Raw genomic sequence first — 14652 nt, 5'->3', positions numbered from 1 at the left:
GGCTGCAAACAGCGCTCCTGTCAGAGGCCCGGCGCTCCCCGTGCCCCAGCTCTACAGGGAGCCCGCAAACCCCTCCAAGGGAGCTCGGCCACAGACACTTCCCCGCTTTCGGCTTCAGGGCGGCGGGAGTCGGGAGGTGGCGGGCTGGGGCTCGGAGCTCACCGCGCCTGTCAGGCGGCTCCTAGAATGAAGTGACTCCGAGTACACGTCGCGGCGCCGCACCCACCGGCCGCCGCTCCGGGCACAGGCTGACTGCTCTCCTCTCCCGCCCGGAGACAGTGCAGCCGCGGAGGGCGCAGCCAGGAGGGCGACCCCGCCGCCTCAGGGTAGGGGAGCGATCGAGATCCGGCGCGCAGCTCCATGCTCACGGATCGGCGACAGCACGCACCTCTCGGGCCACCGCTGGGAAGCCCGGCGGCCACTGTAGGGCGGGGCTGGGGGCCCGGCTGCAGGGTGAGTGGGCGGCGTCGGGTCGTGCTGGCCCGCGCCCGGCCGCCGCGGGGCCGCGGAGCCCCCGGTCCAGGAGGAAGGGGGCGGTGGCGCGGATGGCGGCCCGGCGTGCTGCAACCATGGCGACGCCGGTAGGCCCGCCCCGCCCCGCCCCGCCCCCCGCGGGGCTGGACGGAGCGGGATTGGTCAGGGGGCGGGCGTTCGCCCTCTGCCCCCTGACCCTGCGCGGCGGCGGCAGGAGTGGAGGCGGTGGCTGCTGCTGGCCGTTTCCTGGTGGCCTGGCAGCGGCGCGGGAGGGAGGATGCGGCGTAGATCTCGGCTGCTGCTCTGCTTCGCCTTCCTCTGGGTGCTGGGCATCGCCTATTACATGTATTCGGGCGGCAGCGCCGCGCTGGCTGGCGGCGGCGGCAGCAGCGGGAGGAAGGTGAGAGCCCATGTCGGAGCCTTGCACGGGGTGGTTGGTGAAGGTGCGCCCGCTCTCTTCCTCGGCGGCGGGGCGGCTCAGGCCGGGTTAGGGACGGCGCTGCCGGATCCTCAGGGCGGGGGCAGGGGCGATGGGGCTTTTTCCTCCCTCCCACGGGGTGTGGGGGGCTTCTCGCTTCAGGCTTGGTGAAACTCCCCTGGGCTTCACCTTCCCCCTAGCCCATCCATCCTGCCTCCTGCCCGCCCTTTTCTAGCTCGTTTTCCGCAGGCAGATGGCTTCTTCGTGGACTTCAGACCTGTTTCAGCGTCGTCACGTCTCCTACTATCCAACTACAGCCGGCCACGTCCTGGGCCAGGGGAAGTTGGTGTGGGAGGGGAGAGTGGGGCGGGAGGCGGGAGGGGGCCAGGGCTGCACTCCGGGGCGGGGGGACCCTGCCGCGGCTTCGCTTCACTCCTCTCTCGGCATATAACGTTTGCCCTTTCCTTCCTTCCTTCATTCCTCCTTCCTTCACCAGTCGCACGGGGGTCGTTTGGGCTCGTTTTCCCACCTAGAGAATACGCGAGGATCCGAGCCGCAAATGCGTTTCCCCCTCTCTTTTCCCTCCAGCATGCACTGTGATTTCGTTTCTCCTTAGCACTACCCCTGAGAAGATACCGTTTTCTCATCAGTTTTGCAATATAGCCAGATTTGTCACGTTTCATGCCAGTGGTGGAGAAGGTCTTGTGGATTTGCGGTTTTTTGTTTGTTTGTTTATTTTTAATGGCTCGGTTACTGATACTTAAGCAATTATCTACTGACAGTACACGAGTAATTTTTCATTATTCTGTCCGTCAACTTAGTAGTAATTCACTGACTGGGAGAAAGCTGGATGTTAAGTACGTCATGGTTCATGTTTCTGTCAGTCAAAATAGGCTTTTGTGGCATGATGTGGGAAGTGCCAATTTTATCCACTAACTCTGTTTAGAAAAATTAATTATGAGTGAGTGCCTCTTTTTTTTTTTTTTTTTATGGGCATTTTTCTTCCAAAGAGTTGCAAATCCATGAGCTTTTAAAACCTGTCATTTAATCTGTAAATTCTGGAATAGGAAAGGTGAAAATGCATCTCGTAATTCATCGTTTTAAAGAAAACCCAATACAAACAAACTCAGAAGTGTGAAGAGGGCAAGTGAGTGAAGTGCACTGCAGTTATTTATTTATTTGTTTTATTAGTCCTTCTATAATAAACGGCAGTCTCCTGTTAAATGAGAAGTAGTGTTTAACTCTAGCAGTGTACTACAAGAGGAATCGTTTTATGTCGCTTTGATGCAGTTCAGTCAATCAGTGAATGTATTCCTGGTGAAAATCTGCTGATGACTGGTTTCCCTGGCAAGTCGTGGAAGCAAATGCTTGCATGATTACAAGATTACTTACATGAGCAAGGGTCTGGAGAATGAGCTTTCTGCTCTTTGATAATTGGCTTTTAGTTCTGGTGTGTCTCATTTTATTTTTTTCCTTCTAGCTTAGGAATGTGTTCAACAGCAACTTTTACATAATATATTACAGTGTGTATTGCTAAATACAAGCTCTTGGTCCTTCAAAGTAGATACAGTAACAGAAATAGATCAAGCATGTGATAAAAAGTAAGGCAGTAGCCTAAAGCCTTTCTTGGAGAATCACCAGAGTGTATTTAGAAAGTAAAAGCAATCTTTCACTACTGATGTATAATGGGATAAAGAAAATCTATTAAGGCAAGTACATTTCCAGATAGGGAAATACATTTTTAACTCTTATGGTGTGTTTCATTTGGAGTTTCCAGACAGATTTACATCTCTATTCAACTCATTTTTACCACTGGGGAAATTGCAGTGTGGGGATAATGATTTGCCCAAGGTCACCTAGAAGACCAGGTGAGAATAAAATAGAAAAGAAACCAGTCTTTCTGCCTCTGGTACCTAATCTTTATTGGTATTAGTAGGCATTTATATTATGGTTTTAAGAGATCTAAGAATGTGATACTTGCTTTGATAGTATTGTTTGCTGTATCCTTACTGGTCTGGGTAATATGGAGAGTTTAGGAGAGATAATTTAAAAGAAGATGAGATGGTTCATAGGCCTGATCTGAAGTTCAGTGCTAGGTTTACAAATGTAAAAGTTTAAGGCTATGGTAAGGAGGAAGGTAGGTACTGTGAACACAAGAAACACATGGGGAAATTAACAATTATGTGTGGATTGGTGATTTAGGATTCTATTTTCTCTCAGTGAAGTGTAAAATTTAATCCTAGGCCTAAGCATTGGTTAGCAAATGTAAGTAGAGGAAGATGTGTGTAATGTAATAGCTTTTGAATCTCAATAAAAGGCTTATTAACTTAGTGTAGGATCCTGATACAAAGCAGAACCACAAACTGTCTTAAACTTAGGAGCAGAAACCCTGCTGTAGTAAATTTCTTGGTGTGTATGACTTCATATAGTCCTCATTACTTGCCTACTTTTTCAGTATAATGGAACCTGTTGCTTACAGAAGAACGTAACTTTTAATAAATTGAAGTCCCTGCCATGTTCAGTCTATAAAATTACAAAAGCCAGGAGGGGATAGTTCTTCATTTGTGTAAGTAATTTGCATGGTAATTACAGATCTGGTTATACAAACAGAATGCTTTTTCCCATAAGAATGACTTTTTTCCCCCTTCGATACACAGACCAGATACATTTAACTTGTTTGGTATGGCAGCCAGTCGGTGCTGTGGGGAGCACCACCAATTCCCTTTCTCTTCAGCAGAGTTGAAGGTGTTTGCATTTTGCCAGCACGATTGCACCTGAGTGAAAGGCAGGTTTTATGTTGGTTTTGGTTTGGGTTGTTTGGTTGGTTTTTTTTTGGTTACCTTTTTTTTTCTTTCCTTTCTTGTTACAGTAGTGCCAGAGTTAATGTAAGCTTCTGCTTATTTTGATTCTTCATTTACAACCTTTCTGATGGTTCTGTCTGCTTGTGTGGAACAGCCTTGCCCAAGTTGTTGGCTCCTTGCAAAAGTGGTGGAATCCACAGCCCTGTGTGCAGTGCTGTCATCTGTTTAGACCCCCATTTGGGGGGCACACAAAGTATTCTTTGCACATTTAAAATGTTTGTCATTCTGGGCCTTGGCATAAAAACTGTAGAAGGAATAAATCTTGCCTTTGAGGTCTGGAATTTAGGATGCGACAACCTTTTCCTTTTTGAAAAGAAAAGGCAAGAGTTGAAACCTTCCATTCAAGATGTGCTTGGAGGGGGCAGAAATGTCATCTCTGTTTTACTACTTCTTCTCCACTCCATTTAATCTCTAAGTAAAATGACTATAAACTTAAGAGTGGCATGAGTTCGGCTGACTCCTTTTGCTGCTGGATTACTGGCTTGTAGATTGGAAAGAGTGAGTTTGATTCACTTGTTTAAAGGTTAGAGAAATAGCTCTTGAAAGCGAGACTGTGACACAGAAGAAAGCAAGTTGCAAGCCCAACAGTTGTGACTGAAAAAAAATGTGGACTACTTTTGTGTTCATTTATTGTGCTTTATATTAAAAAGTGTTTGGAGTGGTGACTGAAACTTCCCTAACCCATTGCAAAAGTGGTTTGTGCTCCGCGTTTCAGACTTGCACAAAATGGAGCAGCTTTTACAAGCTGTTAAGAAAGCTACTCATACCCTCCTAAGCCAAAATCATCCTGATGATGTGATCTCTTAAGAGTGGTGTGGATTTGAATTTGTACATTGCACAACAGAATGACTGGACAGGAAACAAAAACCCAACAGACAAAACCCCTGGCTGTTTTCTGAAGAATTTACTTTTCTAGACTTCAAGAAAATAGCCCCATGCAATTGAGCCATTCAGGTGGGGCAGAGAAATTTGAAGGCACCAAAGGCTTTGCTGCTGCCAAGTGTGAAATCTTCCTAGGTGTTACCCTGAAGACGACCTGTAGGGCAGAGAGGGGCTTTACCACTGAAAGCTAAGTCATCAAGAGAGACCTGCTAGGTTAAGCCACGGCTGAACTAAGGTTTGGAGCCTTACGGATTTACGTGCCAGAGTGCTGGCAAGCTTTTGCTTTTATTGCCGTGTAAAGAACATCAGTTGCTTTGAAGTTGGACCTCTGTCCTTTCCCACTCTGTCTTTGCTATCTAGAGGATGAGGCTAAAAGCAGTCTTGCAGTAATGAGAAATGGGTGACTTCTGTCAGTGCTTCTTAAAACTGAATCCTACAACGGCTTGGGTTGGAAGGGGCATTAGCGGTCATTACTCCAGCCTCCCTGCCATGGATAGGGATACCTTTCAACTGGACTGGGCTGCTCAAAGCCTTGTCTAGTCTGGCCTTGAACACCCCCAGGGAGGAGGCATTCATAGCCTCCTTGGGCAACCTATGCCAGAGTCTCGCCACCCTCATAATGAAGAACTTCTTCCTAAGATCCAGTCTAAACCTATTCTCCTTCAGCTTAAAACCATTCCCCTTTATCCTATCACTAGACACCCTTATGAAATATCCCTCTCCAGCATTCCTGTAGGATCCCTTCCAGTACTGGAAGGCAGCTGTAAGGTTCCTCTTCCACCACCCCCCAGGAGTCTTCTCTAGGCTGAGAGAAAATCGTAGACGTGTCTGTGTTTTTCCATCAACTGCCCCTTTCCCCACAGAACCCCCTCAAACACCTGAAAAGCAAACAAAAAGCTAAACTCCAGCAAAACCATACCACCTTGAGCTAGAAGCTTGTTGCTCTTTTGGCTTTTTTTAAATTTAATGGCTTTAATGGAACAAATTAGAGATGTCTAATTTACAGATAGTTGAGCCACAAGGAGGCAGACTTATCCTGTAGAACAGGTTATTACTGTGTATAGAGTGCTATTTTTCCTTCCCATATTCTGATTTTGTTGTGTTGTTGTATTGTTGAAGTTTTGTTTTGTTTTGGAGCAGGCTTCTGATAGGGAGTGTGCTATGGAGCTAGCTGAGATGAAATGTATCCAAAGGTAAAAAGTGATGCTTTGCCTTGAGTGTGTGGCTGATTAAAAGTGACTCATTCACATTGGGGAAAACAGGGGAAAAAAGAAGCAAGGTCTTGTAAGATACTGATCTACAAGAGTAGAACTTTAGAATGACTCTCTTCAGCATGTGCAAACCTTTCTTTTTTCTCCTTTTTATTTTTTTTTAACCCCTGAACTACATCAGTTATGGTTAAATGAGGCTCTTTTTGCTGCTATACACAATGACACACACAAGAGTGCTACATCCACTAGGTATATAGTGTATCTAAGTTTGCTTTGAAGGTTTGAGCCGGAGGAAAAAGGAAATATGTTTTAACTTTAAGTGCATTGAAGTGAGACTGAAGCTGCAGAGTCTAATTTTGACTGTTTCTCTCAAAGTGTAGTAGAGCTTCTTTTTTGGAAGGAGGTTAAAAATAACTCCCCCAATATCGTTGTTTCATCTGATGAAGGTTTGAACTGTTCTGATTGCTAAATACTAAGTTGAGTTTGCCACATCATTTTAAAATGTGACTTCAGTCCCTTATATGATGTGACATTGGATGTGATTTCTGATCTTGGTCTTTAGACAAGTGAAGATGTTAAAGGTTAAAACCAGTCGGATTACCACATGTCCTTCTGTAGCATTCACTTCCTAGAAAGTGCAAGGAGATAGGAAAGGACGTTCCTTTGCATAACCGCTAACAGCTTCTGCTAATAGACGCCTTTCTTCTGCATGATTCTGTAACAAATGGGAAAGAAAAGCCCAGGCTCTTCAATAATAAAGCTGTTCTCTCCCCAGAATGTAAAAGGGAATCTCTGAAATTTGTCATAGATGTATTTTTTTCCTTCATCTTACATTGTTAGAGTTGTGGCAATTCGGTCACGTGTTTTTGTAAACCGTTTAAATGTGTGTTAGAAAACTTCAATCTTGGTCTTTGAAATTACATGCTAATTATTTTTTTTTTCTTTAACTTTTTTCCCCTTTAGAAATTCTGATTATTTTTCCTCTCCTGATTGCCTGTTCCTGTGGTCCTTTTCTCACTGGTTTACGATGCTATGTGGTATCTGAGTGCTTGTGTATAACTGCTTTGTTAAGAAGATTGTTGATCGGAGGAGAGATGTGATATTGTCTCTCACAATGCCACTCACAATGATACTCTGCTACTGAATAGAAGAGAGACCTTTATCTTGGTACTGGGCATGCAAGACAGTAGCCCTTGTTGCTTGTTAAGAAATTGTTTGAAAAGCATTCCAGCAGGCAACCTAGAAAATGGGGTTTGTTGGCTTTTTGATAACTACACATAATTTAGCAATAATTCAATGTGCAGTTCTTTTCCTTTCAAATAGATTTTACTTAAAACTTTAGGACCCTGTTGGTCCTGTGAAGCTCAGGTGCTGCTGCTGCATGAAGTCAAAGCAAATTTTAAATTTTTATTTAAGCTGATTTGGTTGACTGAAGTATTTTCTTCAGTACCCTACTCTTGGCAGCTATAGTGGCACAAATCAGTGTACAGCCAGGTGTTGTACAAACAATTTTTTTGTACAAAAATTCCCTGATAATTTTTTACTAAATGTCATTTTGATAGGACTTAGTGGAGAAGCTGTGCATTGCTAATACGTGGGCAATGCCATGTGCTGGCAATACATTTGAATGCTAATAATGAATCTGCAGGAAGCACAGAGACATTTGCCTTTTTTTTTTTTTTTCTTTTGGTAATGAATATGTGGCTGAATGTCATTGCCCAAATGCATCACTGTATGTATAGTGTGGAAATGGAGTATCAGTGTGGGTGTCACAGAAGAAAATGCTAAGTAGGTTGTTTTATTGCCATCATGTAATGCAAAGTGGTGTTATCTTAAGCTGTATGAATTTTAAAACCTGGGTACACTCTTTCATACAGTATGACAGGCTGGAGAGGTGGGCACAAGCCAACCTCATGAGGTTCAACAAGACCTAGTGCAGGGTCCTGCATCTGGGTCAAGGCAATCCCAGGCACAAATACAGGCTGGGCAGTGACTGGCTGGAAAGCAGCCCAGAGGAGAGAGACTTGGGGGTGCTTGTGGACAAGAAGCTCAACATGAGCTCTCAGTATGCACTTGCAGCCCGGAAAGCCAATCAGATCCCTGGGCTGCATCAAGAGAAGTGTGGCCAGCAGGTCAAGGAAGGTGATTCTCCCCCCTCTACTCGGCTCTGGTGAGACCCCACCTGGAGTACTGCGTCCGGTTCTGGAGCCCCTATTACAAGAGGGATGACGACACAGTCTCAGGCTGCGCCAGGGGAGGTTCAGGCTAGATGTTAGGAAAAAGTTCTATACAGAGAGAGTGATTGCACATTGGAATGGGCTGCCTGGGGAGGTGGTGGAGTCGCCATCACTGGAGGTTTTCAGGAGAAGACTTGATGGGGTGCTTGGTGCCATGGGTTAGTTGTTTGGGTGGTGTTGGATTGGTTGATGGGTTGGACGTGATGATCTTGAAGGTCTCTTCCAACCTGGTTTATTCTATGTATGGATGTGCTGGAAGGTGTCCACAGAAGGGCCACGAGGATGATCAGGGGGCTGGAGCACCTCTCCTATGAGGACAGACTGAAGGAGTTGGGGCTGTTCAGTCTGGACAAGAATAGGCTCTGAAGTGACCTAATTGTGGCCTTCCAGTATCTGAAGGGGGCCTACAAGAAGGCTGGGGAGGGACTTCTCAGGATATCAGGTAGTGATAGGACTAGGGGGAATGGAATGAAGCTGGAGGTGGGGAGATTCGGGCTGGATGTGAGGAGGAAGTTCTTCACCATGAGAATGGTGAATCCCTGGAATGGGTTGTCCAGAGAGGTGGTTGAGGCCCCGTCCCTGGAGGTGTTTAAGCCCAGGCTGGATGAGGCTCTGGCCAGCTTGATCTAGTGTGGGGTGTCCCTGCCCATGGCAGGGGGGTGGGAACTATATGATCCTTGTGGTCCCTTCCAACCCTGACTGATACTATGATACTATGTTTTGAAATTAGTAGGTACTTGTCTTCAGTTCCTATTTTCCTTTTAAGCATTCAAAGAAACAAGGGATGAACTGCAGAGGGAAGATAGTTTGGGGGGGGAGGCTAAATATCCACATGAAAATGTTCAGTTAGTGTATTTGGAGATTTAAAGGCAGAGCATAAGATACTCCAGACAACACTTGAAATGGAACCATCTCATGTTCTCTCTAGGTCTGTGAAGTTCTTCCACAGAAAGTTTCATGTGGTAGACCCTTCCTTGGAAGTGGAAGTTAAGATATTTGGATGTGTGGTGGATTTTTTTTCTTCCATTATTGGGTAAATGAATTCTTTCATGAAGCCTGTATTTTGCTGATGCATAAAGAGTAGATCCTTACTTGTTGTTCTTTAAGTGGTCATTTGCCAAATAATTTTACTCTGAATGAAGCACTCCTATACTCTGTCCTGTGCCAGTCATGAATGAACAAGAAAGCAGGAAAAAAAAAAATCAGTATCAGTTTTCTTTCTATAAACTGTGACTGATACATTCCCTGTTGGAATATACTGTGTTTTAAAGTTCCAGGCAGGCCTTTTTTTATTGTGTTTGTTTGGGGTGTTTTGTTCCCCCACATTCCTGCCCCTTGGTGTGTATCAACTTGCATGTTAAAGCTGTCTTTCTTCTTAGAAAAGAAAGTAACTTGTTCATTTGATACCCTTCCAATGGAGCTTGTGCAAATCACTATCAGCACTTTCTTTTTTTCACCCCCAGTTGACTCGATGAGAAGAAAATGTTCTTTCCTTATATGAAGTTCCAAATGTTTAGCCACCTTGGAAGTAATCAGCGCAGTTGAATTGAGTTTCACTGACTACAATAAATTTATACCAGCTGACCTGTTGGTTTAAGAATTGTCAATAAAAACATTAGTCTATATATACTGTGGCAGGCAGATCTACTAAAAATGTGGAGGCATGTGAATTACAGTATATATCTGCTGGAGTGTGTTGGAAAGGTAGGTTTGTGTATGTTGTCCAGGTAGTGTAGTAAGTTCTTGTTATGGCTGTGGGCATGTCCGCACAGGGGAGTGCGCCTGTCTTCCTGGTTAGCATATTTGACCATCCATCACCCAAAACAAAAAAAATTGTGCCTAAGCATTTTTTGAGGAAACTTTGTTTGTTTGTTTTCAAATCTCTCTGTAGAAACATAAGTGCCAAAGTTGTTTAACTTGGTAGGTTCTTAGTGGGAAGATAGAACTGAGTGGAAGATTGTTGATACCACCCCTGAGGTATCCCAAGACTTAGAAATGCATTAGGACAAACCATACCAGTCAGAGAAGACAAAAAAAAATTTGAAGGGCTTGTCTGCAGTGACAGTCAGACTTGTGCTAAGAATGCAGTATACCTCATTAAGGTGCAATTGTTCAGTTATTCTGAATATTCTCCAGCAAAAATCAGCAAGAGCTTGATCTCGATATTCACTTTAACCTATTTGTTTAAAAATCCGTTTCAGTTACCTACTGAGATAACTATTGCAAATCACAGTGGTGTTCCAGGAAAAACATTTCTTATGTCCTGGGAACAACAGAAAATAAAGACTGTAAAATCAGTCTGCAATCATTTAATATTCTCTCCCATCCATGCTTGCAATCACAAGAGCCAGAAAGTTAGGCAAAACTTGGATTTATACACGTGTATGATCTGGGAAAGTGACTTTTTTTGGTCAGTATTATTCCTTAATGGTTGCAAATGTTTCAAATTTGGCTGGGATTATGCCTGTCTTTAATGATGTGCCGAAGCAGTTATGGGTTTCTTGTCTTTATGAACTTGGCTGTTTTAAATACTGTGAGACAGGACTGGAAAATGGTGATAAGATACCACCACCACTTGTTCAGGACACTTTTGGTTGTTTGCATTGCAGTGCTGCCTAGAGTTCTGGTTCTACTGTGCAAAAGATTGAATGGTGTTAAGTTTTTTTCCTACACCATGAACTTAAGGGTCATTTTCCTACTAGGATTTAAATACCTGTTTGTAAAAGTCATCTGTAGTTCTATGGTAGAAATTCTAATGTGGTTCTCTCTTGATGTGGTCTTTCACTCAAAACCAAACTGTTTTATGTGCGTGTATCTCAACAAACTATATTAGGTGATTTGCTTTTATAGATCTGACCTCAGTAACTGAATAGATTTTAAGAAATTATAAAGTTTCAAGTTACACATTGTATGGAAAAGGTAGATCAAGCATTATAGTCTTCAGCGTTGAAGTGTGATGGGACCTCACGCTGCTAAGCTTACTAGAATGTAGGTCTGGATCTGATACGGTACTTAAGCTATGCAGTGGATCACGTTTAGTATCTAATCTTAGTGTGGTTCGTGTTGACCAGGTTTGAAGCCTCCTAATTCAGGAATGTTCAGTTCTGCTTAGAATTGTGATATTATAATCTTTGTTTTCAAGAGCAGACACAGCTCAGAGGCAAGCAACAATTTGGAAATATCATAGCACTGGTTCATATTTACTCTGATTATGGTGGTCATCTCATGATGTTGTCCCAGCTGCTGAGGAAGAAATTTCCAATGACAGATCTGAATAAGTATGCAAGAAAATTCTTCTATTTGATTAATGTTATGTATGCTGTAATAATTTTTTTTGGTGTTCCCAAAAGTGTATTTAGGAAAAAAGGAATAGGCACTTCAGAGATGTTTGATGTCTCGGGGTAAAGGAGTACTTTGTATGTTACCTCCTTTGAATACCTTACAATGCCGGAACTGATTGCTTTTCAATTGTAAAATTGCTTTGAAGATTTATTTGTTTTTAAGGAGCAGCTGCACGAGTGATTTGGTAAAGTCTTGTGAAGACTTCTAAGACTGTGCGAGGAAAAACTGGGTTTAGTACACCAGCTGTGATGAAAACAAGATGTTGGGTGTTATTGGGGGGTATGTACATAAGGCTTCCAAGATGTTACCCTTTTTTAAAAAGGTCTAGTCACTAGTGGAACTTAAGGAGAAACACTCTACTTAAGATGGTAATTTCTGTTAAAATAATCCATAGAAATGATGTAGTTATGTCAATTCTTCAAGATTCTGAGCACTTGTTTATGTATGAAAACCAGCTAATAAGTGTCTGAAGTTTGCTTGGCTATTAATACTTTTCTGCTTGATGGTTATATGCTGTCTTATTTTGAGTTTATCCCTAATTCCCCTTAGCTGTATGACTGGGGTTGCTTTCTTCTTGTACCATCATAATACTTTGCCAAAGCATCATGGTACCTGGTGGTTTATTGTTGGTGGGTTTTTGTTTTGGGGTGTTTTTTTGGGTGTGGTGGTGGTGGTTTGGTTTGGTTTTGGGGGTGTGTGTTTGGTTATTTTTTCTTTTCTAACATTTATTCTAGGTAAGGCAGTTTTGTAGTCAGAGATTCTATTTCATTGTAGAAGTGAAGGTAGAGGTAAAACTGGTTTTGGCAAAATGTCTGTGTGGGTTGTTTTAGTTGGGGGGTTTTTGTGTTGTCTTTTTTTTTTTTGAACTAAGGACAGTGGCCTTTTTGTAGATCCTGATATTTGGCTGCTGTTTCTTGTACAATATTTGAACAAATCTGACTTTCTTCATTTTGCCTAGAAGTGTGAGCTTTGCATGAGTGCAGCAAGTGAGTTGAAGAAATTTGTCTGCTTTCACCTTCTGTAGATTAATGTGCTCTTTTTCCTGGAGGGAGGTGATAGAAAAGGTGCTTTCACATAAGCACTTTATCAGAATAATTAAAAAGGTTTTCTTGTTCCTTTTCCTGTCTTTTCATGATCAGCTCCCTCATTTGCAGATAGCAGTTTTCTGTCTCTGAATTTATTTATCTGGCTTTTTTGTCAGTTCAGGGGGTTGTAGTGAGGCGGAGGTTGGTCTCTTCTCCCAGGCAACCAGTACCAGAACAAGAGGGCACAGTCTCAGGCTGCGTCAGGGGAGGTTTAGGCTGGAGGTTAGGAGGAAGTTTTACACAGAGAGTGATTGCCCACTGGAATGGGCTGCCTGAGGAGGTGGTGGGGTCGCCGTCGCTGGGGGTGTTCAGGGCGAGGCTTGACAGGATGCTTGGTTGCATGGTTTAGTCGATTGGGTAGTGTTGGATGATAGGTTGGACACGATGATCTCGAAGGTCTCTTCCAACCTGGTTTATTCTATTCTATTCAAGGAGGAAGGGTCCTCGATGGGAGAGTTTTTTGGGAAGCATGTCAGTATAACTATTCTTCTGGTAACTGCATCATGTTTTTATTTAGACTGTTTTCATGCTCTTACTGGCAGTAGGCTGTAGCAGCTGGAATTACAGCACATTTGCTTTCTTGTGCCTTTTTCAGGTTCATCAGTTTAAGCCTGTTTTGTAGTATTTTTTCCCCTCTGTATTTGAATGGCCATTTGGCATTATATAAACAGTGGAAAAAGAGTCAGTGAAATGATAGGAAATGCTAGTACTGGGTTCCCTTCTGCTTTTAGAAGTTACGGTGGTTATCACATGCTTGAATGCTATTTTTTGCCCATAGTTCAATGCTCAAGCAGATGATTCTGTTCTTCTTTGTTTGAATCCTGGATTTTGCCAGGAAAGCAAGACTTTGCCAGCTTTGCCAGTAAACAGCAGTGCTTGGCAGTTAATGCAGTGCTGTTATCATGGATAGAACTACTGTTAAGATGGGGATTGTCCTGTTTGTACTGTTTGAATGGCTGGATAGCACAGTATTTCCGCTATTCCTTTGAGGTCTAGCATGCCAAAACTTGTGGTCTTAATTTGTCCACATGAACTTGAATCCCATAAATACTTTATCCAAGAGTGTTCTTGTTTGCTGTTGAAGAAAATGGTAATTACTGGCTCATGTCTAGTAAAATTGCAGATGGCTTTTAGCATTTTATAGTGGGAGTAATTAGTCCCTACCATGATATTAGTAATCACAGTTTCTATGTTTACTTTTCCTAGTATAATCTATCTCACACATAGCACCATGCAAATTTTTCAACTGTTAATGTGATTCTGCCTGTTCTTTCTGGAAGAACAATTCTAGTTCTTATGTACACTCCTATAACAGGAGTGGTATGTAACATACATGGTCCTCTTACTCCTTAAAGAATTGTGTGTACAGCGGTAGTTGTATTAGTTCTATTTGCCCAGTCTCTGTGCTGTGCTCCTGGGTTTGTATTTGAATCTTTAGTGGCTGCACTCTTTGTATCTTAGCTGAAAAAAAATACACTGTGTAAATAAATTGAATGTTCTTTTCCCTGCAAGAGCTAAAAGCCACTGATGCTAACTTGACAATATTCCTGCCACAGAACTGAGAATATATGGTGAATACTTCTTGGGAAATCTGCTATCTAACCAGCAGCTTCTAAAGAGAAAGTTAGATCATCACTTGATTATTTTTATTAACTAGGACTTGTATGATCCAATATTTAAGCTTTAAATAATTGCATACTGGTAGAATATGAAAAAGAGCTTAATGTTTCTGTTTCAGTAAGTAACTTAAACTAGGGACTGGCTGTTTCCATTTTATGCCCAAACACAGTGTTTCTGTGGAAGAACAAGGGCTGCAGGAATCTGACAATTTTAATAGTATCTGGCGCACACCAACACATAGTTTAGTTGTATTCTGCAAAAGAAAAGGGAAAAACAGTGATGTAGGCTCCTACTTTGTTTTAAAAGGCAAAATATCTGTTGTATGTAATTTTCATCAGCCACTTACAAAGCATCCTGTGCAAGAAAAGGAAGAAGCAATGTAAAAATAAGCTATAGGTCAAAAAGCAAAGAAAGGTATGCTAAAGCAGCATAGTCTTTTACTTCCTTTCTCTCTCAATCATCACAGATCCTGAGAACACAAATGTGTTGCTTACTAATCTTACCATTAATGTAAAATGCTGC

General features: G+C 42.8%; 1 protein-coding gene across 1 annotated transcript in view; it reads left to right on the top strand.

Moving 5' to 3' along the window:
- The first annotated feature begins 690 nt into the window (after window positions 1–690).
- The window catches only part of GALNT2 (polypeptide N-acetylgalactosaminyltransferase 2), a 99512-nt gene continuing 85550 nt past the window's right edge, over window positions 691–14652 (top strand). Inside the window, exon 1 of the mRNA XM_054162246.1 lies at window positions 691–874. Within this exon, the coding sequence (XP_054018221.1) occupies window positions 752–874 (123 nt within the window). The 5' untranslated portion in view covers window positions 691–751. The remainder of the gene's footprint in view (window positions 875–14652) is intronic.

The sequence above is a fragment of the Dryobates pubescens genome, chromosome 6, assembly GCF_014839835.1.
Source record: "Dryobates pubescens isolate bDryPub1 chromosome 6, bDryPub1.pri, whole genome shotgun sequence".
NCBI classification, from domain to species: Eukaryota; Metazoa; Chordata; class Aves; order Piciformes; family Picidae; genus Dryobates; species Dryobates pubescens.
The sequence above is the reverse complement of the archived record's forward strand: the minus strand, read 5'-3'. Positions and strand labels throughout refer to the sequence as shown.